Source organism: Aquarana catesbeiana, linkage group LG01 (assembly GCF_042186555.1).
Source record: "Aquarana catesbeiana isolate 2022-GZ linkage group LG01, ASM4218655v1, whole genome shotgun sequence".
In the NCBI taxonomy this organism is placed as follows: Eukaryota; Metazoa; Chordata; class Amphibia; order Anura; family Ranidae; genus Aquarana; species Aquarana catesbeiana.
This window is the reverse complement of record NC_133324.1, coordinates 127,681,032-127,708,531: the sequence shown is the minus strand read 5'-3', so window position 1 is coordinate 127,708,531 and position 27,500 is coordinate 127,681,032. Positions and strand designations below refer to the sequence as shown.

Here is a 27,500-nt window from a genome sequence, read left to right as displayed (position 1 = left end):
CATTCAGCCACCACATCTAAATGCCTCGCTCACACTTTTTTTTAATGATTTTGCATGTCCCATAGGCCCAGCCCATTCACTTGAATGGGATGCCCGAAAAGTAGCTCCTTCAAAGATGTTGAAAGGCGTAAATTTGCCGCATGATCCAGCCACGTGACAATCATGGCAGAATCACATTGCGTTTGGGGTGCTGTTATAGGGATAATGGCACCCAAAATGTGTGTTGCATGTTGTGCAGCAATTGCCGCGTAATCTGGGATCACTGGCAGAATCACAGCGATTCTGCCCGCAATCCCAAACTGCGAGAAGTGAGCGGGCCCATCTACCTGTAAATTGCAACATATTAAACTTTTGCATTAGATACATTACCTTTTCTGTTTGGCCCCTTTCACACAGACATTTCGATAAGGTCCGCCTGTCCGTTTTTCAGGTGGATGTGATCAGAATCTCTTCTATTGAGCAGCAGGTGTAAACAGACATGTGTCCGTTTACACCTGCCTACATCCAATCTGACCCGATCCGCCTAAAATAGACGGAAGGGGATCTGTTCCCCTTCTGTCCAGCGGATGACAGTCAGGTGTAAACAGACAGGCAGTCTGTTTATATCGGGCAGCCCACAAAAGAGAGCTGTCTTTGTCCGCTCTGCATAAGCGGAGGGCACACAGACCTGTCATTCGCCTGCTAGGCAAGGATCAGCAGACAGGTCCCCTGCTGAGCAAGCGGATCGCAGGTGCAGTCTGCCCTGTGTGAAAGGGGCCTAAATAAAATCTAATTCACATTAAAAAATAGTTGGATGGTAGTGCTGCAAACTAAGGCTTAATTCGCATGTGGCTCACAGCAGGGGTCTGGTGCGTCCCTGTACTCCATTTCAGACCCAAATTTTTGCCTGAATTTGGACCTGAAACAAAGCCAAAGATGCACAGGACTCCTGTGCAATTCGCTCCGCAGCCGCCACAGAGATTTGCGAATGGGCTCCATTGAGAGCCGGACACACTCTCCTGTCATGTGGATCCAGCCTCAAGAAAAATGATCCCTTTATATGTGTGAGACTACTGTGTTGGAGTAGGTACAGAAACATAGAAATGGGGACTAAAACAATAAAAGTTAGGAAATACCTGCACTAAGTCTGTTCTGGAGATCAAACTTCTGCTGCTTCAATTGTTCCCGCAGCCTGCAAAAGCACAAAATTAAGTGAAATAGAATAAACCACAAAAGGATAACATACTACAAAACGCGTAACAGAGATTTGCAGGACACTGAAAACGTGTGTGTTGAGAACAACCAGTGCAGCTTTTTTGTTTAGGTTATTGTTCCCCCCATACTGAGGGACGTAAACTATGTTCTTCCTTTGACAGCTAGCAGCTGACAGTGAACAGCTCCCAGCTGTCAGATCAGGGCCCTATCACCTACTGCATTAGTCCCCACTAATAACCAGGAACCAATCAGAGTTGTTCCCGATATTGTCATCACTATATTAGCTAGGAAACAGAAATCACACACAGACTAGAGGTTCTTTCATGAACGAACAAGCATTTGGCATATAGATTCCACTGCAGCCTGAAGATGGCAGGGTGCCTCTGTTGAATACTGTAAACCAGGGCTCGACAAAACCCAGGTGCCAGGTTGTAATGGCAACTGGAAACTGTGTCCTGGTGCCTGGCTTACACCGCAGCAGTGGTCGGAATCCTCCCACGCGGGTGCGTGGACCAGCTGATAATTGGGGCCGCGGCTCTGCGGCCTGCTGGAGTGGGATACACGCCTCTATGTGAGAGGCGGCGCCCTCTGGTGGACGGTGCTGTGATAAGCACGGCTTGCTCTCACTGCCCGCCCACCTCAGTTAAGTCATCTTGCCAGTTGACAGCTGGGCTTGATGGGTCACCCTCAGTAATGGCTTTTCCATGTCTGTATACCATTGGATAGATGTACTAACTTACTGTTAACTATTTGAATTTTATAGACTATATACATCCTGTTAAACCCTGATGAAGGAGACAACATTCATCTCCGAAACACGTTGAGTATAGGATCCTGTATCTCTATGTTGTATATCTTGATTCTTCAGTATTCATGACCATGTTCAGTATTCTATGTATATTTTCTCTTTAATAAATCAACTTTTTTTACTTCAATTGTTCTTTGGTAGTGCCTTTAAAGTCCCACCCCTAGGGGTTTCCTTTCTTTTTGTCCTTCATGGGATGTGGCACACTTGAAAATCTATAATATGAGAATTCTTCTCCTTCATCTATAGTGGAGCAATGGAATCACTCTTCGACAGCAGCATTATCAATCAGTGGAGAGGGTAGATACATATATGTGAACGAGACCCATAGAAAAACTATGTTAAATGGACTGTAGTGTGTTTCTGCAAAACTGAAAACATACAAAAAAAAATGCATAGGTGTGAACCAGGCCTTAGGGCTCTGTGTGTTTGGGGACAAAGGGTACAGGGTTCCGCTCCATCTAGCTGAAGCTTACCATAAACTTTGACAAGCTGAGTGCAGTGGGGCTGGATGCTGCACCCGTCCCTCCTGGGCACAATAGAATACACAGCAGCTAGACAGTCCTGTGCACCTTACTTCCCTGATCATCTGCTCTGCCATGCATCGGCAGTGGAATGTCCCTCGGTACCCACACTTCCAATGCAGGGCTATGGGCTCTGGATCAGTCTTGGTGACATCAGCGGGCCTTCAACTGCCAGGGAGAAGATGCTAGAGGAGCGGACTGGCAGTGCAGAGAAGCCTGCAGGGGGTGGAGGATTGGGTTGGTAATAATAATTTTCACCATCCCTCTAGGCACAAACAAGCAGGTAACCCAACCAATGAGGGTGCAGTCCCACCACAAGAAGGGAGAGTTCTGTATTTTCTGGAGTTCAGATACAAGTATCATTAAGTCAACAAAATACTTTCTTTACCTTCCCTGACTGAGTCAAATCCTCCTACATCCGTGTCTCAGCACTCCTCTCCTGACACTGCAGCTCACAGTTGTAAGGATACAATAAAATGAGTTGTAAACCCTCGAGGTTCTATGCATTAAGGTGAAAAACCTCCTGTGATGCAGCAGCCCCCCAGAGCACCCCCCCCCCCCTTTTACTTATCTGAACCCGGTCTTTCCAGCGACAGGGGCGAGCACACCAGCTCCAGCCGGTGTCTCGGGTCCTGATTGGATAGATTGATAGCAGTGCAGCCATTGGCTCTCGCTGCTGTCAATCAAACCCAATGATACGGGCGCCGGGCCGAGTCCTGCTGTCTGTGTCAATGGATGCAGCAGGACACAGGAGTGTGCCCGCACGAGTGTCCAGAGGGAGAGCAGCTCTCCAACAGGGCACTCAAGAAGAGGAGGAGGAGCCAGGAGTGTCACTGAGGGACCCCAGAAGAGGAGGATCGGGGCCACTCTGTGTAAAACCAACTGCACAGAGAAGGCAAGTATGACTTTTTTTTTTTTTTAAACTAACCTTTACACATCCTATAGAGGGGAACTCAAGGATCAGAATTCAGCAGCACTTAGGGGGTCGCTACGGCCCTCAGGGTGAGAACGACTCTCACAGACCAAACCATAGCAACCCTCAAGGGCCAGGCAGGCCTTGACAGCCCAAAAATGGCCCTTACTGATATCAATGCAGCAGGTATTAGGGGCCAGTACGACCCTCAAGAGGTCAGAATGGCCCTCGGAACCAAAAATGGCCCTCAGGGATCTAAAATAACTTTCAATGACCAGAACAGCCCTCAGAGGCTAACCAGAACGCAGCAGGCCTTAAGGGTCAGTGTGGCCCTCAGGGGTGAGAATGGCCCTCACAGACCAGAAAATTCATTGTGGCCCTCATGGATCGCAGCGGCTCTCACAGATTAGAACAAACTTTACATAGGTGTGTGCACCTCAAACACACGTGTGTACGACATTTACCAGCCTCTTCCCCGCTCTCCATCCTTAAACAATAAGGGGGTCGGGGGCGCAAGGGGCACCCAGGAAGGAGAAAGAGGAGGGACAGGAGGGTTGGTCTATATTGGTACCGATCCCCTGTATTTTCCTCCAGCAGCAGCTGAATTTTGGTGAGAGGGGGGAGGAGAAGCCAACTTTCAGCTGCTGCAGGAGGAAAATACAGATTGGTTCCACTAATTTCCACCCCCGCCGCCCCTCCTAGTCAGGTTCTGGGGGTTGGCGAGGATCACGGTTTACCTGACACCTGCCTGCGATCGATGGGTAGATTGTGATTGACATTTTGCCAGCCCCAGGATTAGGATGTGCCCAGGCACACCCCTATGGGTCTTCATAGACCGCAGCAGCCCTCAGGGGCCAAATCATCCCTTGTGGCCCTCATGGAGTGCAGTGGCTCTCACAGATTAGAGGGGTCCTTATAGACTGCAGTGTCCCTCACACACCAGGCCCTTGTGGTAGAGGGTCCTGCCATCCAGCTACATGCCGGTAGGTGAGTCTCTGGGGTTGGGATATAAACAATGCCGGGGGGATGGGCACTGATGGCTGCAATGCTCCACACAATGTACTGAACACACCCGGGGGGGGGCGGGGCCCGGTGCACAGACAGACCCCCGGTATGTACTCACTTCCGTAGGATGTCTTCCTCCACCCTAATAGAGGCTGTGGAATCACCGCTACCGGATACGGACACCCGGTACAGACCGGCGCTCTGCTCCCGGAGTTTGTTCAGCACCAGACTGTCCCCGCCGCCCGACCCGTCCACAGAGCCTCTCTTCGCCATCATACCGAATCCCCCGCCCGCCGACTGACCAATCCAAACCTTCCCCGCCCCTAACGAGGGTGTGGCTCAAATGTCTTCCCTGCACTGTTGTGGTCATGTGAGAAATACAGAGTCATGTGACCCGCCGATTATTTCTACTGTAGTGCTCAATGTACAGACCTGAACATGAGGGGTGTCATTGTAACTGAGCAAAGAGATCTGAGTGGCTGAGGCACTGTGCTGTGTGTGTGGGGGAGGGGTCCCAGTCACCCCCCCCCCCTTCATGGGGTCCTCATATGAAGCCACGTGGGGGGTTATTGAGGGAAGGGGAGGGAGCAATAACATGTGAGGGTGATGGGGCTCCTCTAATCCCCCCCCCCATCACTTACCATTAGGGATGAGCTTTCTGTTCGGGTCGAACATGAGTTCAACTCGAACATTGGCTGTTCGTTCGCCCGTTCATTGAAAACCGAACATTATGGGGTGTTCGCGCCAAATTCGAGCGGCGTTAGCGCAGTGCATTGCTGTATGATGATTGGCCAAAGCATGCACCATGACCTGCATGCTTTGGCCAATCTCAGCGCCCTCAGCTAAGAGAGCCATAATTGGCCAAACGCAGGGTGCCTTTTGCCAATCATGGCTCAGGGGGGCTAAGTTCACGCCCCATACTGTATATGGCTGCCTGCATGTCGGCCCCGTGTAGTGTGTTGTTGGCGTGGATGGAGAGAGAGTGTCATTTAGATTGAGCAGGAAGGTTATTCAGTTAGCTGCAGTGTATTATATATATATATATATATATATATATATATATATATATATGGCTTTTTTTCTCAAACAATAGGTTCTGGAACTCAACCACGACCCCCCAAAACCTCTCCATCCAAACCCACCCTCCAAATCACATCAAATAGTGGGTGTGGTCAGTCAAACTTCACAAACAGTAGGAGGGTCCTAAAGGGGCATTAAATACCAAGATTGCATTACATACAGAGTGCAGAGTTCAGGGGGGGGGGGGTTACACATAGAGTGCAGAGCTGTCACTTGTAAACACAGAAACCAGGGGTCTGAGCTAGAGGTGGTGGAACCGAGTTCCACCAAGTTCCCCCTGAAAAAAAGCCCTGTATATATATATATATATATATATATATATATATATATATATATATATACAAACACATATATACACACACAGACAGTCTCGTGTATATATATATATATATATATATATATATATATATATATATATATATATATATATATATATATATATATATATATCCACTGTATCCAGTTTAGCTATATCTCACTGCAGGCCGTTCCTGGTGTACTTTTTTAATATACTTCAGGCAGTGTACACAGTACTGTGCACCCATAGTGCAGTTGCTACTACTATTCTGGTGGTGTACACGATACAGTACATCCGTAGTTGTTATTACACTTCTGTTAGTGTACACTGTACCGTGCACCCCTAGTGCAGCTGCTACTACTTTTCTGGTGGTGTACACAGTACACAATACATACAGAACACCGAAAGTTGTTATTACACTTCTGTTGGTGTACACAGTACTGTGCACCCCTAGTGCACTTGCTACTACTTTTTGGGTGGCGTACACAGTACACAATACAGTGTAGTATGCTTTTGCTAAACAAAATTTACAGCATTTCCGGAAGGCCACCAAGGAGAGGCAGACGCTCACAGGCCACTAAAAGAGGGCAAGCAGGCTCTGTGTCTACAGTCGACAGTGCTGGTCGTGGACACGGTGCATCCTCACCACATGGCCGTGGGGCACGCTTGTCCTTTTTTTCTGCAGCTGGCCGTGGGGCACGCTTGTCCTTTTTTTCTGCAGCTGACCGTATTATTGAGCCACAACATACAGAAGAGTTGGTGGAATGGATAACAAAGCCCTCCTCATCCTCTGTCACCCAGGCTCAGAGTAGTTTGCCTGCCAATGCAGCTGCCAAAGCAGCCTATTTCATCGGCTCCATGTCAACAGTCACTCCTTCCCTAGCCCCACCATCATGCACGGAGGAGTCCCCCCCAACTATTTGACCACAGTGTCGGGTACATGCTGCAGGAGGATGCGCAGCAATTTGAAGGCTCCGATGATGGTAGGGAGTAACGTGAGCCTAGAGAGAGGGGGTGCCCAAGAAGGTCAAGAAACTGGCAGTCATGTTCCCAGAGCTGCAGCATACTGCCAAGTTTTCTCCAGTGACGAGGAGGAAGGGGATGATGAGGTCACTGACTCTAATTCGGTGCTTGGTAGAAGAGAGGAGGAGGAGGAGGCACATCTCCAACAAGGCAGGATGCTCTCTAGGGGGCAGCTTAAGGGCAGCCACCCTATTGTATCATACCGCAGAGCTAAGCAGGTGCAGGGCGCTGCTGACTCCCCACATATTTTGAAAAGTTCTTTGGTGTGGGCCTTTTTTGACACATGTGCAGCAGATCGCACCGTTGCTGTTTGCAACATATGTCTGAAGCCAGGGGCGGACTGATAACTCATGGGGCCCCCGGCAATAGGAGATTATGGGGCCCCCAGGCAATCAGAGATTATGGGGCCACACAGTATACACACACACAGTATACAATCACACAGTATACACAGACAGATGTAAAAAAAACACAGATTTATACATACTGTCCCTGGTTTTACTGAGGCTGGCAACCCTGATGGGGCCCCCTAGTGGCCCAGGGCCCTCGGGCAGTGCCCGAGTGGCTCAATGGTCAGTCCGCCCCTGTCTGAAGCGTATCAAGCGTGACCAAAACAGCAGCCGCTTCGGCACCACATGCTTGACCAGACATATGACGACCTCCCATGCAGTCCGTTGGCAACAGCACTTAAAAGACCCAAACCAAAGAACAAGGCGGACCTCTCCTTGCTCCTCATCAGCTGGTATCTCCAACCCCACTATACCTCCAGTCCTCTCAGAAACCTGCACTGAGAGGAATGAAGGTATAGAAATAGGTGTAACAAGTACTTGTGGCCAATCTGCTAGTGGTACACCAACATTGGATCATAGCAGGCAAATTTCCCTACCCCAGTTGCTAAACCGTCGAAAGAAATTCGGCCTCAGCCATCCACATGCTCAGCGTTAGGGATGAGCTTCGTGTTCGAGTCGAACCCATGTTCGACTCAAACATCGTCTGTTCGACCATTCGTCGAATTGTGAACGATATGGGCCGTTCGCGCCAAATTTGTGTGGCGCGTCACGGCCCATAATTCACTGCGGCATCGCAGTGCATTGGTGGCTGATGATTGGCCAAGCATGCACTATGACCCGCATGCTTGGCCAATCACAGCGCCATCAGTAGAGAGAGCTGTAATTGGCCAAAGCCAGGGTGGCTTTGGCCAATTATGGCTCAGGGGGTTTAGAACACGCCCCACACTATATAATGTGTAGTGTGTTCCGGCGTGCTTAGAGAGAGAGAGAGACAGTGTCATTTCATTTGAGTTAGCTAGATTAGGCAGGACAGTCAGTGAGTTAGCTGCACTTACAGTGTATTGTGTATATATATATATATGCATCCCAGGTGTTGTATATATGTATATATATATATATATATATATATATATATATATATATATATATACACACTGTATTCAGTTTAGCTAGATCCGTTCCTGTTATCTTCCTACTGACAGGCAGGCTTGTCTTGTTACAGTATTTACAGCTACCTGGTGTTCTTTTGATCCTATTAGTACCACAGTCAGGCAGCTAGACTATTTACAGTTAGTGTAGTGCGTCCTCCTCACAGTGTTCAGTTAAAGCTACAAGTTAGTTTAGTGTGACCTCTGCACAGTGTTCAACTAAAACTACAAGTTAGTGTAGTGCGTCCTCCTCACAGTGTTCAGCTAAAGCTACAAGTTAATGTAGTGTGACCTCTGCACAGTGTTCAGCTAAAGCTACAAGTTAGGCTAGTGCGTCCTCCTCACAGTGTTCAGCTAAAGCTACAAGTTAGTGTAGTGCATCCTCCTCACAGTGTTCAGCTAAAACTACAAGTTAGTGTACTGCGACCTCCTCACAGTGTTCAGCTAAAGCTACAAGTTAGTGTAGTGCGTCCTACTCACAGTGTTCAGCTAAAACTACAAGTTAGTGTAGTGTGACCTCTGCACAGTGTTCAGCTAAAGCTACAAGTTAGTGTAGTGTGTCCTCTGAACAGTGTTCAGCTAAAACTACAAGTTAGTGTAGTGCGACCTCTGCACAGTGTTCAGCTAAAGCTACAAGTTAGTGTAGTGCGACCGCTGCACAGTGTTCAGCTAAAGCTACAAGTTAGTGTAGTGCGTCCTCTGAACAGTGTTCAGCTAAAGCTACAAGTTAGTTTAGTGTGACCTCTGCACAGTGTTCAGCTAAAGCTACAAGTTAGGGTAGTGCGTCCTCCTCACATTGTTCAGCTAAAGCTACAAGTTATTGTAGTGCATCCTCCTCACAGTGTTCAGCTAAAACTACAAGTTAGTGTAGTGCGACCTCTGCACAGTGTTCAGCTAAAGCTACAAGTTAGTGTAGTGCGTCCTCTGAACAGTGTTCAGCTAAAACTACAAGTTAGTGTAGTGCGACCACTGCACAGTGTTCAGCTAAAGCTACAAGTTAGTGTAGTGCGACCGCTGCACAGTGTTCAGCTAAAGCTACAAGTTAGTGTAGTGCGTCCTCTGAACAGTGTTTAGCTAAAGCTACAAGTTAGTGTAGTGCGTCCTCTGAACAGTGTTCAGCTAAAGCTACCTGTAGAAGGTTGGTGGCGTTTTTCTGATCCTATCACTACCGCAGGCAGCTAAATAAGCTACAAGTTAGTTTTGTACGAGCTCTGCACAGTGTTCAGCTAAAACTACAAGTTAGTGTAGTGTGAGCTCTGCACATTGTTCAGCTAAAGCTACCTGTAGAAGGTTGGTGGTGTTTTCCTGATCCTATCACTACCGCAGGCAGCTAAATAAGCTACAAGTTAGTTTTTTGCGAGCTCTGCACAGTGTTCAGCTAAAGCTACAAGTTAGTGTAGTGCGAGCTCTGCACAGTGTTCAGCTAAAGCTACCTGTAGAAGGTTGGTGGTGTTTTCCTGATCCTATCACTACCGCAGGCAGATAAATAAGCTACAAGTTAGTTTTTTGCGAGCTCTGCACAGTGTTCAGCTAAAACTACAAGTTAGTGTAGTGCAAGCTCTGCACAGTGTTCAGCTAAAGCTACCTGTAGAAGGTTGGTGGTGTTTTCCTGATCCTATCACTACCTCAGGCAGCTAAATAGGCTACAAGTTAGTTTTTTGCGAGCTCTGCACAGTGTTCAGCTAAAACCACAAGTTAGTGTAGTGCAAGCTCTGCACAGTGTTCAGCTAAAGCTACCTGTAGAAGGTTGGTGGTGTTTTCCTGATCCTATCACTACCGCAGGCAGCTAAATAAGCTACAAGTTAGTTTTTTGCGAGCTCCACACAGTGTTCAGCTAAAGCTACCTATAGAAGGTTGGTGGTGTTTTCCTGATCCTATCACTACCGCAGGCAGCTAAATAAGCTACAAGTTAGTTTTTTGCGAGCTCTACACAGTGTTCAGCTAAAGCTACCTGTAGAAGGTTGGTGGTGTTTTCCCGATCCTATCACTACCGCAGGCAGCTAAATAAGCTACAAGTTATTTTTTTGTGAGCTCTGCACAGTGTTCACCTAAAGCTACCTGTAGAAGGTTGGTGGTGTTTTCCTGATCCTATCACTACCGCAGGCAGCTAAATAAGCTACAAGTTAGTTTTTTGCAAGCTCTGCACAGTGTTCAGCTAAAGCTACCTGTAGAAGGTTGGTGGTGTTCTCATACTACAGGCAGGCAGTTGATTTTGCTAGCTGCAGTATCAGTATATATATATATATATATATATATATATATATATATATATATATATTATATATATATATCCCAGCTTAGTGCAGCTACAGGCCATTAGTATGTCTGGAAGGCCAACAAGGAGAGGCAGACAGTCACAAGCCAATAAAAGAGGGCAAGCAGGCTCTGTGTCTAGAGGCAACAGTGCTGGTCGTGGAGATGGTGCATCCTCATCAGCACATGGCCGTGGGACACGCTTGGCCTTTTTTTCGGCAGCTGGCCATGTTGAGTCGCAACATGCGGAAGACTTGGTCGAGTGGATGACCAAGCCGTCCTCATCCTCCTCATCCTCTCTCACCCATGCTCAGGGTACTTTGTCTGGCAAAGCAGCTGCCAACACGGCCTCTTCCCTCGGCTCAATGGCATCAGTGACTCCTTCCCTAGCCCCACCATGTCCTCCTGAGGAGTCCCTCGAACTGTTTGACCACAGTGTTGGGTACATGCTCCAGGAGGATGCCCAGCGTTTAGAAGGCTCTGATGATGATACTGAGCTAGATGAAGGCAGTAACGTGAGCACGGACGGAGGGGGTGCCCAAGAAGGATAGCAATCTGGCAGTTATGCTCCCCCTGCTGCAGCATACTGCCAGGTTTGCTCCAGTGATGAGGAGGGAGGGGATGATGAGGTCACTGACTCAACGTGGGTGCCTGATAGGAGAGAGGAGGAGGAGGCACATCACCAACGAGGCAGGATGCCCTCCAGGGGCCAGCCTAAGGGCAGCACACTGACTGCATCACACCCCAAAGCTCCGCATGTGCAGGGCGCTGCTGTCTCTGCGCGTTATTCCAAAAGTTCTTTGGTGTGTCCCTTTTTTGAGACGAGTGCATCAGATCGCACCGCTGCTATTTGCAACATATGTCTCAACGTATCTCGCGTGGCCAAAACATCTCCCGCTTAGGCACCACATGCTTGACCAGACATATGTTGACCTGCCATGCAGTTCGTTGGCAAGCGTATCTAAAAGACCCACACCAAAGAACAAAGAGGACCTCTCCTTGCTCCTCATCAGCTGAGATCTCCAACCCCACTATACCTTCAGTCCTCTCTGAGACCTGCACTGAGAGGAATGAAGGTGTAGAATTAGGTGTGTCACAGCCAAGTACTTGTGGGCAATCTGCTTTCGGTACACCGATGTCAGATTGTACCAGGCAAATTTCCCTGCCCCAGCTGCTGCACCGCCGAAAGAAGTTAGCTCCCAGCCATCCACATGCCCAGCGGTTGAATGCTAGCTTGGCAAAATTGCTAGCACTTCAACTGCTGCCTTTTCAGTTGGTAGACTCTGCCCCCTTCCGTGAGTTTGTGGAATGTGCGGTTCCTCAGTGGCAGGTACCCAAACGCCACTTTTTCTCACGGAAGGCGATTCCGGCTCTCTACCAGCATGTGGAAGGAAATGTCCATGCCTCGCTGGACAGGGCAGTCAGCGGTAAGGTGCATATTACCACTGACTCATGGTCCAGCAGGCATGGACAGGGACGTTACCTAAGTTTCACCGCGCATTGGGTGACTCTGCTGGCAGCTGGGAAGGATGCAGGACAAGGTGCAGTAGTGTTGGAGGTTGTTCCCCCACCACTCCTCCAAAATGCCACTACTAATGATTGTGACACACTTCTCTCCTCCACCCCCTCCTCTTCTTCTTCCTCCATGGCCTCTTTCTGTGCTTTGTCCTCGGAACCAGCGGTGCTCTGTAGCCGTTCAAGGGGCTACGCAAGTATGCAGGCCAAAAGATGCCATGCAGTGCTTGAGCTGGTGTGCTTGGGGGACAGGAGCCACACTGGGGCAGAGGTTCTGTCAGCTCTGCAGGGGGAGGTTCAGAGGTGGTTGATGCCACGCCAACTTAAGGCAGGAATGGTGGTTTGCGACAATGGCACCAATGTCCTCTCTGCCCTCCGACAGGGACAAATGACCCATGTGCCCTGTTTGGCTCACGTCCTTAACTTGGTGGTGCAGCGGTTCTTGGGCAGGTACCCGGGCTTACAGGATTTCCTGAGGCAGGCCAGGAAAGTCTGTGTGCATTTCCGCCGGTCATATAATGCCAGTGCTCGGCTGGCAGACCTCCAAAAGGAGTTTAACCTGCCCAAGAACTGCCTAATCTGTGACATGCCCACCAGGTGGAACTCAATGTTGGCCATGCTGCAGCGGCTGCACACGCAGCAGAGGGCCATCAATGAGTACCTGTGCGACTATGGCACCAGAACAGGGTCAGGGGAGCTTGTTTTTTTTTCCCACGCCAGTGGGCCATGATCAGGGATGCATGCACTGTCCTGTCTCCATTTGAGGAGGTCACGAGGATGGTGAGCAGTGACAGTGCATGCATCAGTGGCACTGTCCCCCTTGTCCACCTGTTGGAGCACACGCTGCATGGAATAATGGTCAGGGCACTTGAGGCAGAACAGAGGCAGGAATAGGAGGACTTCCTTAGCTCTCAAGGCCCCCTTTATCCAGACAGTGTTCCTGCGTGCCCGCCAATCACACAGGAAGAGGACGAGGAAGAGGAGGATTGTGTCAGCATCGAGGTGGAGCCTGGCACTCAGCATCAGCAGCAGTCTTTAAGGGATCAGTCCCAAGAAACACATGGACTTGTACATGGTTGCGAGGAGGTGGCTGCGGACCATGTCGTCCTTAGTGACCCAGAGGACTCCGGACCGAATGCAAAACCTACGCTGCATGGCCTCGCTGATCCTGCAAAGCCTGTGTAAGGATCCTCGTATTCGTGGTATCAAGGAGAAGGACCAATACTGGCTGGCAACCCTCCTTGATCCACGTTACAAGGGTAAGGTTGCGGACCTTATCTTGCCGTCACAGAGGGAGCAGAGGATGAAACATCTTTGGGAGGCCTTGCAGAAAGGTCTGTGCAACGCGTTCCCAGAGACTGGGAGGTTACAAACTCCTGTTTCTGGACAACGTGTTGCTGAGGCTTTGGTCAGTCAAAGAAGGAGCGGTGGAGAAGGTGGCCGTCTGACCGATGCGTTCAGACAATTTTTTGGTCCGCAGCCCCAAGGTATGATCGGTTCCAGCAACCATCGCCAGCGTCTGTTTTACATGGTGCAGGAATACCTAGGGGCAAGATCTGACTTGGACACCTTTCCCACCGAAAATCCTCTGGGTTACTGGGTCTTGAGGATGGATCACTGGCCAGAGCTTGCACAGTATGCAATTGAGCTACTGGCCTGTCCTGCATCCAGCGTTCTTTCGGAATGCACATTCAGTGCTGCTGGAGGCTTTGTAACTGATCACAGGGTGCGTCTGTCCACCGACTCGGTCGATCGACTGACCTTCATAAAAATGAATCAGACTTGGATCACCACCAGCTACCAAGCACCTGATGCTGATGTGACCGAATAATTTTTTTTAAAATCTCAGATCCCTTCAAAGACTGCCTATGCTGGTGCTGAGTGACTATCCTGAGTAATTATCGTCTTACTCCTCAGTGAGCACGCTGATAGCTTGTAAGAACATTTTTGGTTCTGGGCGCCGCCACCAGTGCCTAAGGCCCAATTTTTCAGCCCCTGTTTAACAGGGGCGTGTAATTACAATTTTGATGCAATACTTTGCAGCAGGGCTCGTTCCTGCGTTCCAACTAGAGTATCTGTGAGGGGTTGCAGTGTTGTGGCACCAGCACCAGTGCCTAAGGCCCAATTTTTCAGCCCCTGTTTAACAGGGGCGTGTAATTACAATTTTTGATGCAATACTTTGCAGCAGGGCTCCTTTCTGCGTTCCAACTAGAGAATCTGTGAGGGGTTGCAGTGTTGTGGCACCAGCACCAGTGTCTAAGGCCTAATTTTTCAGCCTCTATTTAACAGGGGCGTGTAATTACAATTTTTGATGCAATACTTTGCAGCAGGGCTCGTTTCTGCGTTCCAACTAGAGTATCTGTGAGGGGTTGCAGTGTTGTGGCACCAACACCGGTGCCTAAGGCCCAATTTTTCAGCCCCTGTTCAGGGGCATGTAATTACAATTCTTGATCTAATATTTCACAGCAGGGCCCGTTTCTGCACCCACCAAGAGCGAGTGAGGACTTACAGTGTTGTGGCACCAGCACCACCACCACCACCAAAGGCCCAATTTTTCTGCCCCTGTTCAACAGTTTTGTGGCCACAACAACGCCTAAGGCCCAAATTTCTGCTGAGTATATAGGGCAGACCCCTACTTTCAAACGGAAGGAGACAACAGGAAGTGAGATGAAATCTACCCCTAGGAAGGGAAATTCTCTCCTGTAAGAGTTAATATGGGAAAAACATTTCTCCTTTCCACTGATGCTTTATCACTAATCCTTGTTTCACAAAAAAAACCAAATTTTCAAAAAACATTTGTCATTGGGACAAAAAGTGAGGTGAAATCTTCTGAAGAGGAACACAGACAGCAACACAAATGTCACAGGGGTGATAACCCTTCCCTATGTTTTCCAAAAAGCTTAAAATAGATTTTTTGGCTGGAGCTAAACACATTAAAAATGTACCAGTTCAAAATTACAAACAAATTCTACTTAACAACAAACCTACAGTCCCTGTCTTGTTTGCGCCGCCTGTATACTGCTGTTCAGAGTACAGAGACTGTATACTGCTGTTTCCTTTTTTAATTTGGGTGCGGGGTTACCCTTAATATCCATACCAGGCCCAAAGGGCCTGGTAATGGACTGGGGGGTACCCATACCGCGTTTCTCACTGATTTTCATCCATATTGCCAGGACCCGACATTACATTAAAGCCGCAAGCAGTTTTAAATGACTTTTTTTCCTTTAAAAATTACATTTTGTGCAGGGACTGTTCTAAGCAGGGGAAACACGTGCCACTTTACAGGCATACTATAGACACCCCCCAGGTACGATATTTTTTTACTTTAAGCATCATTAAAATCACTGCTCCCGAACAAACGGCCGTATTTAAACGTTTTTCTTGCATTGATACCCCTGGGGTAGGACCTGGGTCCCCAAACCCTTTTTAGGACAATACCATGCAAATTAGCCTTTAAAATGAGCACTTTTGATTTCTAACGTTCATGCGAATTTTCGGTCCGTTCGCAGGTTCTGGTGTGAACCGAACCGGGGGGTGTTCGGCTCATCCCTACTCAGCTTCTGAATGCTAGCTTGGCCAAATTGCTAGCACTGCAACTGCAACCTTTTCAGCTGGTAGACTTTGCCCCCTTTCCTGAATTTGTGGAATGTGCGGTACCTCAGTGGCAGGTTCCCAAATGCCATTTCTTTTCATGGAAGGCCATTCCCGCTCTCTACCAGCATGTGGAAGGCAATGTCTTGGCCTCGTTGGACAGGGCGCTCAGCAGTAAGGTGCATATTACTGCTGACTCATAGTCCAGCAGGCATGGACAGGGATGTTACCTTTCTTTCACGGCGCACTGGGTAACTCTGCTGGCAGCTGGGAAGGATGCAGGACAGGGTTCCGTATTGTTGGAGCTCCTCTGAACCAGCGGTGCTCCGTAGGCGTTCAAAGGGCTACACAAGCACTCAGGCAAAAAGATGCTATGCGGTGCTTGAGTTGGTCTACTTAGGGGACAGGAGCCACACTGGGGCAGAGATTCTGTCAGCTCTGCAGGGGCAGGCTCAGAGGTGGTTGATGCCACACCAGCTTCAGCCAGGAATGGTTCTATGCGACAATGGCACCAACCTCCTCTCTGCCCTTCGACAGGAACACTTGACCCATGTTCCCTGTTCGGCTCACATCCTGAATTTGGTGGTGCAGGGGTTTTTAAGCAGGTACCCTGGCTTACAGGATCTGCTGAGACAGGCCAGGAAAGTCTGTGGTCATTTCCGCCGGTCATATAATGCCAGTGCTTGGCTTGCTGACATTCAGAGAATGCAACCTGCCCAAGAACCGCCTCATTTGTGACATGCCCACCAGGTGGAACTCAACGTTGGCAATGCTGCAGCGGCTGCACATGCAGCAGAGGGCCATCAATGAGTACCTGTGAGAGTATGGCACCAGGATAGGGTCAGGGGAGCTTGGCTTTTTTTCGCCACACCAGTGGCTACTGATCAAGGATGCATGCACTGTCCCGTCACCATTTGAGGAGGCCACGAGGATAGTGACAGTGCATGCATCAGTGATACTGACCCTCTTGTCTTCCTGTTGGAGCACATGCTTCGTGGAATAATGGACAGGGCACTTGAGGCAGAACAGCAGGAGGAAGAGGAGGACTTCCTTACCTCTCAAGGCCCCCTTTATCCAGATTCTAGTATTCCTGCAGGCCCGCCGATCACACAGGAAGAAGAAGAGGAGGAGGATTGTGTCAGGATGGAGGTGGAGGATAACACTCACCATCAGCAGCAGTCTTCAAGGGATCGTTTGCAGTCCCCATGGAGTTGTACGCGGCTGGGAGGAGGTGGTTGAGGATCATGTGATCCTTAGTGATCCAGAGGACTCAGGATCGAATGCCTCTGCAAACTTACGCTGCATGGCCTCCCTGATCTTGCAAAGTCTGCGAAAGGACCCTAGGATTTGTGGTATCAAGAAGAGGGATCATTACTGGCTGGAAACCCTTCTTGATCCATGTTACATGGGTAAGGTTGCAGAACTTATCCAGCCTTCGCAGAGGGAGCAGAGGATGAAACATCTTCGGGAGGCCTTGCAGAAAGGTTTGTGCAGTGCGTTTCCAGAGCCTGGGAGGTTACAATTTCCTTGTGCTGAGGCTGCTGAGGCTTCGTTCAGTCACAGAAAGAGCGGTGGAGAAGGTGGCCGGCTGACCGATGCCTTCAGACAATTCTTCAGTCCTCAGCGCCCAGGTCTGATCGGTTCCAGCAACCATCGCCAGCGTCTGAATTACATGGTTCAGGAATATCTAGGGGCAAGATCAGACTTGGAGACCTTTCCACCAGAACATCCACTGGGTTACTGGGTCTTGAGGATGGACCACTGGCCAGAGCTTGCTAAATATGCAGTTGAGCTACTGGCCTGTCCTGCATCCAGCGTTCTTTCTGAACGCACATTCAGTGCTGCTGGAGGCTTTGTAACCGATCACAGAGTGCGCCTGTCCACAGACTCTGTTGATTGGCTCACATTCATAAATATTAATCAGTCTTGGATCACCAGCTACCAAGCACCTGATGCTGATGTAACCGATTGATTTTTCTTTGGATGTGGGATCCCTTGAAGACTGCATATGCTGAGTGACTATCCTATTATGCCGAGTGACTATCCTATTCCTCCTCAATCTTCATGATGATAGCTTCTAGGAATATTTTCGGTTCAGGGCACCACCACCACTGTCTAAGACCCAATTTTTCTGCCGCTGTTTAACAGGGGTTTGTAATTACTATTTTTGATCTAATATTTCACAGCAGGGCCTGTTTCTGTGCTCAGCAAAAGTTTCTGTGAGGCTTTACAGTGTTGTGCCACCACTACCACCTAAGGCCCAATTTTTATGCCCCTGTTTAACAGGGGCGCGCAATTACAATTTCTGATCTAATATTTCACAGCAGGGCCTGTTCCTGCGCTCAACAAAAGTATCTGTGAGGCTTTACAGTGTTGTGCCACCACCACCACCACTGCCTAAGGCCCAATTTTTCTGCCCCTGTTTAACAGTGGGGTGTAATTACTATTTTTGATCTAATATTTCACAGCAGGGCCTGTTTCTGTGCTCAGCAAAAGTATCTGTGAGGCTTTACAGTGTTGTGCCACCACTACCACCTAAGGCCCAATTTTTATGCCCCTGTTTAACAGGGACGCGCAATTACAATTTCTGATCTAATATTTCACAGCAGGGCCTGTTCCTGTGCTCAACAAAAGTATCTGTGAGGCTTTACAGTGTTGTGCCCCACCACCACCACCACTGCCTAAGGCCCAATTTGTATGCCCCTGTTTAACAGGGGCGCGTAATTACAATTCCTGATATAATATTTCACAGCAGGGCCTGTTCTAGCACCCACCAAGAGTAACTGTGAGGGCTTACAGTGTTCTGGTACCACCAACACCTAAGGCCCAATTTTCTGCAGAGTGTATAGGGCAGGCCGTATAGTATATACAGGCTGTCCCCTATTTTCAAACATCCCACTTACAAACGACTCCTACTTAGAAACAGAAGGAGACAACAGGAAGTGAGAGGAAATCTACCCCTAGGAAGGGAAATTCTCTCCTGTAAAAGTTAATATGGGAAAAAGGTGTCTCCACTGATGCGTTATCACCAATCCTTGTTTCCCTAATAACCCAAAATTTTCTAAATCCAATTGTCACGGGACAGAAAGTGAGGTGAAATCTTTTGAACAGAGGCACAGACAACAAAACAAATGTTACAGGGGTGATAACCCTTCCCTATGCTATCCAAACAGCTTAAACATAGATTTTTTGGCTGGAGCTACACTTACAAAATGTACGTGTTCCAAATTAAAAACAGATTCAATGTAAGAATAAACCTACAGTCCCTATCTTGTTTGTAACCCGGGGACGACTGTATACTGCTGCTGTTCAGAGTATATAGGGCCTGGGGGCCCCACGCCTTTTTTTTTAGATTTGGGTGTGGGGTTCCCCTTAATATCCATACCAGACCCAAAGAGCCTGGTAATGGGCTGGGGAGGGGGCTACATTACATTACAGCCGCAAGCAGTTTTGAATGACTTTCATTCCTTTAGAAATGTCATTTTGTGCAGGGACTGTTCTAAACACGGGAAAAATGCGCCACTTTGCAGGCATACTATAGTCACCCCCCAGGCACGATATTTAACCACTTGCTTACTGGGCACTTAAACCCCCCTCCTGCCCAGACCAATTTTAAGCTTTCAGCGCTGTCGCACTTTGAATGACAACTGCACGGTCATACAACACTGTACCCACAAATAGAGTTTTCTTTTGGTGGTATTTAATCACAGCTGGGATTTTTATTTTTTGCTAAACAAACAAAAAAATGGAAAATTTTGAAAAAAAAAATCATGTTTAATAGTTTGTTATAAAATGTTGCAAACAGGTAATTTTTCTCCTTCATTGATATGCGCTGATGAGGCGGAACTGGTGTTCACTGATAGGCACAAGTAAGGTGGAACTGATGGGGACAGATAAGGCGGCACTGATGGCCACTGATAAGATGGCACTGATAGGTGACACTGATACTGATGTGCAGCACTGTTGTTGAGGCACTGATAGGTGGCACTGTGGGCACTGATGGGTGGCGCTGGTGGGCACTGGTAGGCGGCACTGTTGCCTATTGTTAGGTGGCACTGGCAGGGGGCACAGGTGGGCACTGATGATTTGGTGGCAGCTCGCCGTGATCAGGACTGATGTCCCTCTCACAGCTGCCGGTGATCGCCTTTTTTTTTTCTCCTCATGCTGTCAGCGCGAGGAGAAAAAATAGCTGATTACCGACTCTGTTGACATCACATGATGAGCTGTCATTGGCTGCCAGCTGATCACGTGGGAATGGGTCGGGATCGACCTCTTAGTTCGATCTGTGTTCCAGCGAGTCTGCATTGATACATGTCCCTGGAGCAGGACCTGGGTCCCCAAACACTTTTTATGACAATAACTTGCATTATAGCCTTTAAAATTAGCACTTTAGATTTTTCACGTTTGAGTCCCCCATAACTCACCTTCCTCCAAACCCCCATGACTCACCTTCCTCCAGACCCCCATCACTCACCTTCCCCCAGACCCCCATGACTCACCTTTCCCCAGACCCCCGTCATTCACTTTCCTCCAAACGCCCATTACTCACCTTCCTCCAAACCCACATAACTCGCTATCCCCCCAGACCCCCGTCACTCACCTTCCTCCAAACCCCCATGACTCACCTTCCTCTAGACCCCCATGACTCACCTTCCTCCAGACCCCATGACTCACCTTCCTCCAGACCCCATGACTCACCTTCCTCCAGACCTCCGTCACTCACCTTCCTCCAAACCCCCATAACTCGACCCCGTCACTCACCTTCCCCCAGACCCCTGTCACTCACTTTCCTCCAAACGCCCATAACTTATCTTCCTCCAAACCCCCATCACTCACCTTCCTCCAAACCCTAATAACTCGCTATCCCTCAGACCCCAGTCACTCACCTTCCTCCAAACCCCCATGACTCACTGTTGTATATGTTGTAATATGTTCACCGATTTATGTGGGACATTGTTGTGTGTATGTACACATGCAGTCAATGTTGACCAGGCCAGAATGACAATGGTTGATTTGTCCAACTGAATTTTAAGAGCTGAAGACTCTTTGATGTGTTAATCTTATGCAAGTCTATTTGAACATCTCAAAGGGTATTCAGGTGGTATCTGTTAATCTAATCTAATTACATATATCTAAAGGGGACTTGTTGATGTTGATATGCGGGAGTGCAAATTGGGTGGTTCACGGCTGTTCACGGCTGGGGGTTGTCTGTTTGATAGACTAAAGCTTATCAAAGTCCTAAATTGAAACGGTCAATCAAATTGCTCAGCCATTCAATGCCTGGTGAATATAACACGGCATTCAGTCTATAGTTTAGGGGAGGCTTGTCTGTGTATGGACACACAGACCTAAGAACATGGGACTTTGAATTATATACTCTGTCGGATTTTTTTGTCACCTGTGGACTTTGGACTTTGTTCTGTGTTGGAAGTCAATAAAGTGCATCTCTCTGGAAGAATTGGGTTGCTGCGGAAGAGTACTTACTAATTCATTATCATACCCACTCTACACGATACTATCCACCCAATACATATACTTGATCACTGCACTCACCTTCCTCCAAACCCCCATGACTTACCTTCCTCCAAACCCCCATGACTCACCTTCCTCCAAACCCCCATGACTCACCTTCCTCCAGACCCCCGTCACTCACCTTCCTCCAAACCCCCATGACTCACCTTCCTCCAAACCCCCATGACTCCCCTTCCTCCAAACCCACATAACTCCCCTTCCTCCAAACCCCAATGACTCACCTTCCTCCAGACCCCCATCACTCACCTTCCCCCAGACCCCCTTGACTCACCTTTCCCCAGACCCCCATGACTCACCTTTCCCCAGACCCCCGTCATTCACTTTCCTCCAAACGCCTATTACTCACCTTCCTCCAAACCCACATAACTCGCTATCCCCCCAGACCCCCGTCACTCACCTTCCTCCAAACCCCCATGACTCACCTTCCTCTAGACCCCCATGACTCACCTTCCTCCAGACCCCATGACTCACCTTCCTCCAGACTCCATGACTCACCTTCCTCCAGACCCCCGTCACTCACCTTCCTCCAAACCCCCATAACTCGCTATCCCCCAGACCCCCGTCACTCACCTTCCCCCAGACCCCTGTCACTCACTTTCCTCCAAACGCCCATAACTTATCTTCCTCCAAACCCCCATCACTCACCTTCCTCCAAACCCTCATAACTCGCTATCCCCCAGACCCCAGTCACTCACCTTCCTCCAAACCCCCATGACTCACCTTCCTCCAAACCCTCATGACTTACCTTCCTCCAAACCCCCATGACTCACCTTCCTCCAGACCCCCGTCACTCACCTTCCTCCAAACCCCCATGACTCACCTTCCTCCAAACCCCCATGACTCACCTTCCTCCAAACCCACATAACTCACCTTCCTCCAAACCCCCTTGACTCACCTTCCTCCAGACCCCCGTCACTCACCTTCCTCCAAACCCCCATAACTCGCTAACCCCAGACCCCCATCACTCACCTTCCCCCAGACCCCCATCACTCAGTTTCCTCCAAACGCCTATGACTCACCTTCCTCCAAACCCCCATAACTTGCTATCCCCCAGACCCCAGTCACTTACCTTCCTCCAACCCCCCCATGACTCACCTTCCTTCAAACCCCCATGACTCACTATCCCCCAGATCCCAGTCACTCACCTTGCTCCAAACCTCACCTTCCCCCAGACCCCCGTCACTCACCTTCCTCTAAACCACCATGACTCACCTTCCCCCAGACTTCCGTCACTTACCTTCCTCCAAACCCCCATGACTCACCTTCCTCCCAACCCCCATGACTCACCTTCCTCCAGACCCCCGTCACTCACCTTCCTCCAAACCCACATGACTCACCTTCCTCCAAACCCCCATGACTCACCTTCCTCCAAACCCCCTTGACTCACCTTCCTCCAGACCCCCATCACTCACCTTCCTCCAGACCCCAATCCCTTACCTTCCTCCAAACCCCCATAACTCGCTATCCCCAGACCCGAATCACTCACCTTCCCCCAGACCCCCTTTCCACCAAACGCCTATGACTCACCTTCCTCCAAACCCCCATAACTTGCTATCCCCCAGACCCCAGTCACTCACCTTCCTCCAAACCCCCATGACTCACCTTCCTTCAAACTCCCATGACTCGCTATCCCCCAGATCCCAGTCACTCACCTTGCTCCAAACCACCATGACTCACCTTCCCCCAGACCCCCGTCACTCACCTTCCTCCAAACCGCCATGACTCACCTTCCCCCAGACTTCCGTCACTTACCTTCCTCCAAACTCCCATGACTCACCTCCCCCCTGACCCCTGTCACTCACCTTCCTCCAAACTCCCATGTCTCACCTTCCCCCCTTGTCACTCACTTCTCTCCAAACCCTCTTCACTCACTTGTTGTGTGGGGCCTCCAGTCTGATGGAGACAACAGCTGCTCCCTTTATGGGGTTCTGATATGCAGCCAAAAATACCTTTTTTGATTCACATGACTTCTGTTCTTAGCTGCATAAGGGGCTTAGAGAGCTGGGGGTGGAGACTGCAAGAGGGCATGTCAACAGGAAGCAGAGTAACAGCAGTACACTGATCTTCCCAGTGATGAACTATGCAGTGCAGGGGGGGCATGTCAGCCCAAGTCTGACCACTGGAGGACAGGCAGGCTGTGCTCCCAAAAAAAGGATGTAAAGAAGAAAACTGACTTTGTTGGTTTGGATGTGCTCTCATGCCTAGTTTAGTCAGGTTTTGTATAGGAAAGCAGAGGGACTGGCAGGAACAGCAGGGATTTCACAGGAAGGAAGTAATACAAAGAGAACAGGACCATGTTTCATACAAGTACATGGTACAGCAGGCCCATATCAGAAATATGAAACATTGGGATAACATACAATTTGAATGAAATATATTGTATAAAGGATGTAAATATAATTTCTTTTGTATATATTGCAGAAACTCAACTTTGATTTCCTTCTGATTAAATTGATCTGAAGTGATCTGGGTGGTATTTTGTGATGTGGCATGAGCCTAAAGGGTGTTGGTATTATGTGGCTTTTTATATCAACTGCAATATTTTTATGCCAATTCTTTCGTACAATAAAAACATTTATGGAAAAAAAACTCTTTTGATGTTTAAGTGGTACCATTGAAAAATCCCTATAAATCATGGTCAGTGGATATACATTGCTAGGGGAGGCCATCAGAATACACCGGTACCTCTCGGGGAAAAGTGACAGTATTTGTTGACAGGCCTGTTTTGGGGGTTAAAGTGTTTCTAATGGCAATTTTTTATTCTTTTTAAAACAACAAACACGCTATACTTACCTGCTCTATGCAATGGTTTTGCGTAGAGCAGCCCCGATCATCCTCTTCTGGGGTCCCCCACCGGTGCTCCTGCCGAGCAACCCTATAGCAAGCTCTGGGGGCACTTGTGGTATCTTGATCCTGAGCTGGCTCTGTATTTCCATTGACACACAGTGCGCCCCCTCCTCAGTGGCTGTGATTGACAGCAGCATGAGCCAATAGCGCCCGCTGCTGCCTCTCTGGCCAATGAGGAGAGATACACCTTTCTGGTGCATATCGTTGGATTGAGTTGAGGGGTTGCTGGCAGGTACTGTACTGTATCAAAACAAAACCAGAGAAAATTCTCAGCTCAACTTACCAACGGAAATAACCCAACAGTATGCGTTAAAAACAGGGGTTTAGTTAGCACACATTTTCAAGCCACTTCACAGCACCCCAGTATTATCTTCAGTCTTAACTCTTGTAAATTTATGGGTCTTCACAGTGGAAGCACATGCATTCTAATGGATAGATAGAGCATTGCCCTTCCACGTGCTTCTTGCTATGAAGGCCAGTTATAGATGGGGGCAGGGTCCATCTGTTTGTTACTGATATAATATTGGTGAGGGGACACACTGGACACCTTTGCTACCATTGTGCTGTGTGCTGAGTGCCCAGTGTGCCCCTGTGCCTTTAAGGAGGAATGGGCTACCTCCAGGCCCACCTGCCCCCATATCTATCCATTAGAATGCATGTACATCCACTGTGGCGGCTCCCATCAATTTACAAGAGTTAGGACTGCAGAAATAATGGGGTGCCATAAAGTGGCCTCGCAGCTCACGCATGTATTTGCAAATGTTTGCTAATTATAACCCCTGTTTTTAACACATACTGTTATACTGTTCTAGACACAAAGTTGCAGCCCATTGATTTCAATAGAACCCATTCAAGTCTATGCGACTTAGAAAAGGTCCCTGTACTACTTTGATAGGACTTTTGAAGCGACTTGGAGCCTTAATGAATTTCGTCCCTTCCTCCCTCCATAGCTAGGAGATGCTCTGAATAGCCAGTCCCACCCTCTTTTCAGTGTGTCTTTAGTTTATGTTCTGAGCACAAGTAATTGCTGGAGCTAGACAAATTATTTTATTTTTTTACTTATCTGATGGGCATCTATTAAAATCTGCACAAGTTTTCAATTGAAGCTTTCTATGATCTGCAAGATGTCAATTGGATCGAGTTACTATGCTAATTCTACTGAGACTGTAAGTTTCAGCCATCTTGTCACAACTGGATCAGTTATAGGGATCACGCTTTCACTGCTTAGATTAGAGAGGCAGAACAGGTACTTACTGGTTTACCTTGGTTTACAACGTCAAACTTAGTGCCAAAAACCAACTGGCTCCTAGCACTAGCTATGGTTCAGCACTCATTACCTTATTTACATGGGCGTTGGCACTGAATTTTCATTCCTTTGTTTGCTTTTTAACAATACTTTTATACCACTTCGATGTTCATTGTTTTTTTACTGAAAGCAGAATAAAGCTTATTTTGCACCTTGCCAGTGAGGTATCCAGATTCAAAAGTATGATTTGTGAATTATTGAAGTGTGATTGCTGCTTATGGGGTCCAGTGCCAAAAAGCAAACCTTACAGGCCATCCCTGATCTTCCATAGTGTGGTCCGGGTACCATATCTCTGGACCGCAGAGCCGTAGATGGCTGATCCAGATAATGCCCTTCTCCCATTGCAGCAGGGGTGTACAGAACAGGCAAAAAAAAAAAAAACCTGGATGTACCTGCGATGTAAACACAGGTTTAGCACTTCTAAAATTTTTTATTAAAATAATAAAAGTGTTCCCTCCAAGAATTAACCAGCCTGGTATGGTATGCCCCAGAGCAAAAGGATAGCGAATCTGCAATCTTTGCCATGTTGATATCAGCCTTCATCATCAGGCATTAGGCTGCTTTGGGAAGGGGTCCTCAAAAAAGCACCAATGCCTGATCCCGACTTTTTGGTACATGCAGCACTCAGGAGAGTATGTGAGCAAAGGGGGTACTTATGTGTCACTTATCTGCCCACAAAGTGGGGTAAGTGAGTGGTCACATCCCTCTCTAGTAAACTGGGGGCACTTTGGTACCATAAATGTTCTCTCTGTAAATGCTTCTCTACCCCATATTAAAAATCGTGTTATGGGACTTTCTCCCTGCTATAGAGGGATTGGGTCCAGAATGAAGTCATATCTGGAAACGCACATCTTAAAGAGGAAGTAAACCCTGCAATCCCTATGATGCTTAACATCTATTTGGTTCTAATTACTTGTTAGCAAGCATCACATAACCTAATCCAGCCACAATCGCCTATTACTTTTTTTTTTTTTTTTTTTTTAACGTTAAAAATGTTTTCTTTCTGGATAAGGCGGTGCCATCTTCAGTACTGTTATCCCAATCCGATTTCCGCCCTTTCATGTTTCCCTTCGCCGCAATCTCACACATGTGCCATCGTGTAATAGCTAAGCCTCGTTCTCAATCCAATGTTCCCACGACAACCGCCGCTCATTGCCGAGTTTGCTGAATTACTCATAATAGCCAAGCACGATTGCATATGTATGCTGGTCAGTCCTGCTGCAGCTGATCACCGCTCTAGAATGCAGTATGATTGCCAAGGTTACCCCCCCCCCATGTGACATCACACGGTCACATGGAGAGTACCAGGAAGTAGAAAACACTGCAATCTCGCAAGATTAAATGGCTGTGCAGCTGGGAGAGAAAATCTCATTCATGGCACCATGTTAATGGATGGACTGTACACGGAGTGTGCCGTGAATCAAGCAAAGGGAAGCGCATGCGCTGGTGACATCATTAATCAAAACGGGACGGATTGCAGCAAAACAAGTAAGGAGACAGCTATTAGCAGCCATCATGAGTGTTTTTTTATAAGGATTACAATGCGATAAAATTGTGAGGGAGAGTTTACAACCACTTTAAGACCCAACTAGGAACCCGGTACTTTGACATCATTAGTGATGATGTACTCAAAGCCAATGTCCTGCGCAAACCAGCCTAATAGTTTTATTTTATTGTCTTGTTTAGTTTTTTTTTGTTTTTTAATATGAGGACACTTTTTATACTTTTACAATATGGGGACACTTTTATATATTTATATATATTATACTCTTTTTGGTATAATTAAATCCTATGTGATAAATGTATGGTTGAAAATTGTGATGTATGAATAATGTGTGGAGTAGAAATGTAATTTCATTGTGATTTGTTTCTACAATGACAATAAATCTTATCTTAATATGTGTCTTTCACACTAGGAAGCATACTGCACAAGCACGCATCAAAAATACAAAAAAATTAACTTTGCCCATGAGTTTAGTGAGTCCCATCCACTGGAACCAGCCTGACAAATTAGTAGATGGGGGTATCAGAAACGTTCGGCCATAGGCCTAGTCTTCATTTCTGTCTTTCTGGCCACAAAAAAGCCTGCTGTGGAGAAGAGTAAATGTGAACTTAAGTCCCGATTGTCCTTCCTGTATCAATGGCAGGAGAGATAGTTCTCACATGATGGCTTAAA

The 27,500-nt window shown here is 48.0% G+C and overlaps 1 protein-coding gene across 1 annotated transcript in view; it reads right to left on the bottom strand.

The window, feature by feature from the left end:
• The window catches only part of CENPH (centromere protein H), a 48,215-nt gene extending 43,436 nt beyond the window's left edge, over positions 1 to 4,779 (bottom strand). The window contains exons 1-2 of the mRNA XM_073623626.1: positions 4,560 to 4,779; positions 1,116 to 1,171 (exon numbers count right to left, since the gene is read on the bottom strand). Coding sequence (XP_073479727.1) covers positions 1,116 to 1,171; positions 4,560 to 4,717 — 214 coding nt within the window. The 5' untranslated portion in view covers positions 4,718 to 4,779. The remainder of the gene's footprint in view (positions 1 to 1,115; positions 1,172 to 4,559) is intronic.
• Between the last annotated feature and the right edge of the window lie 22,721 nt (positions 4,780 to 27,500).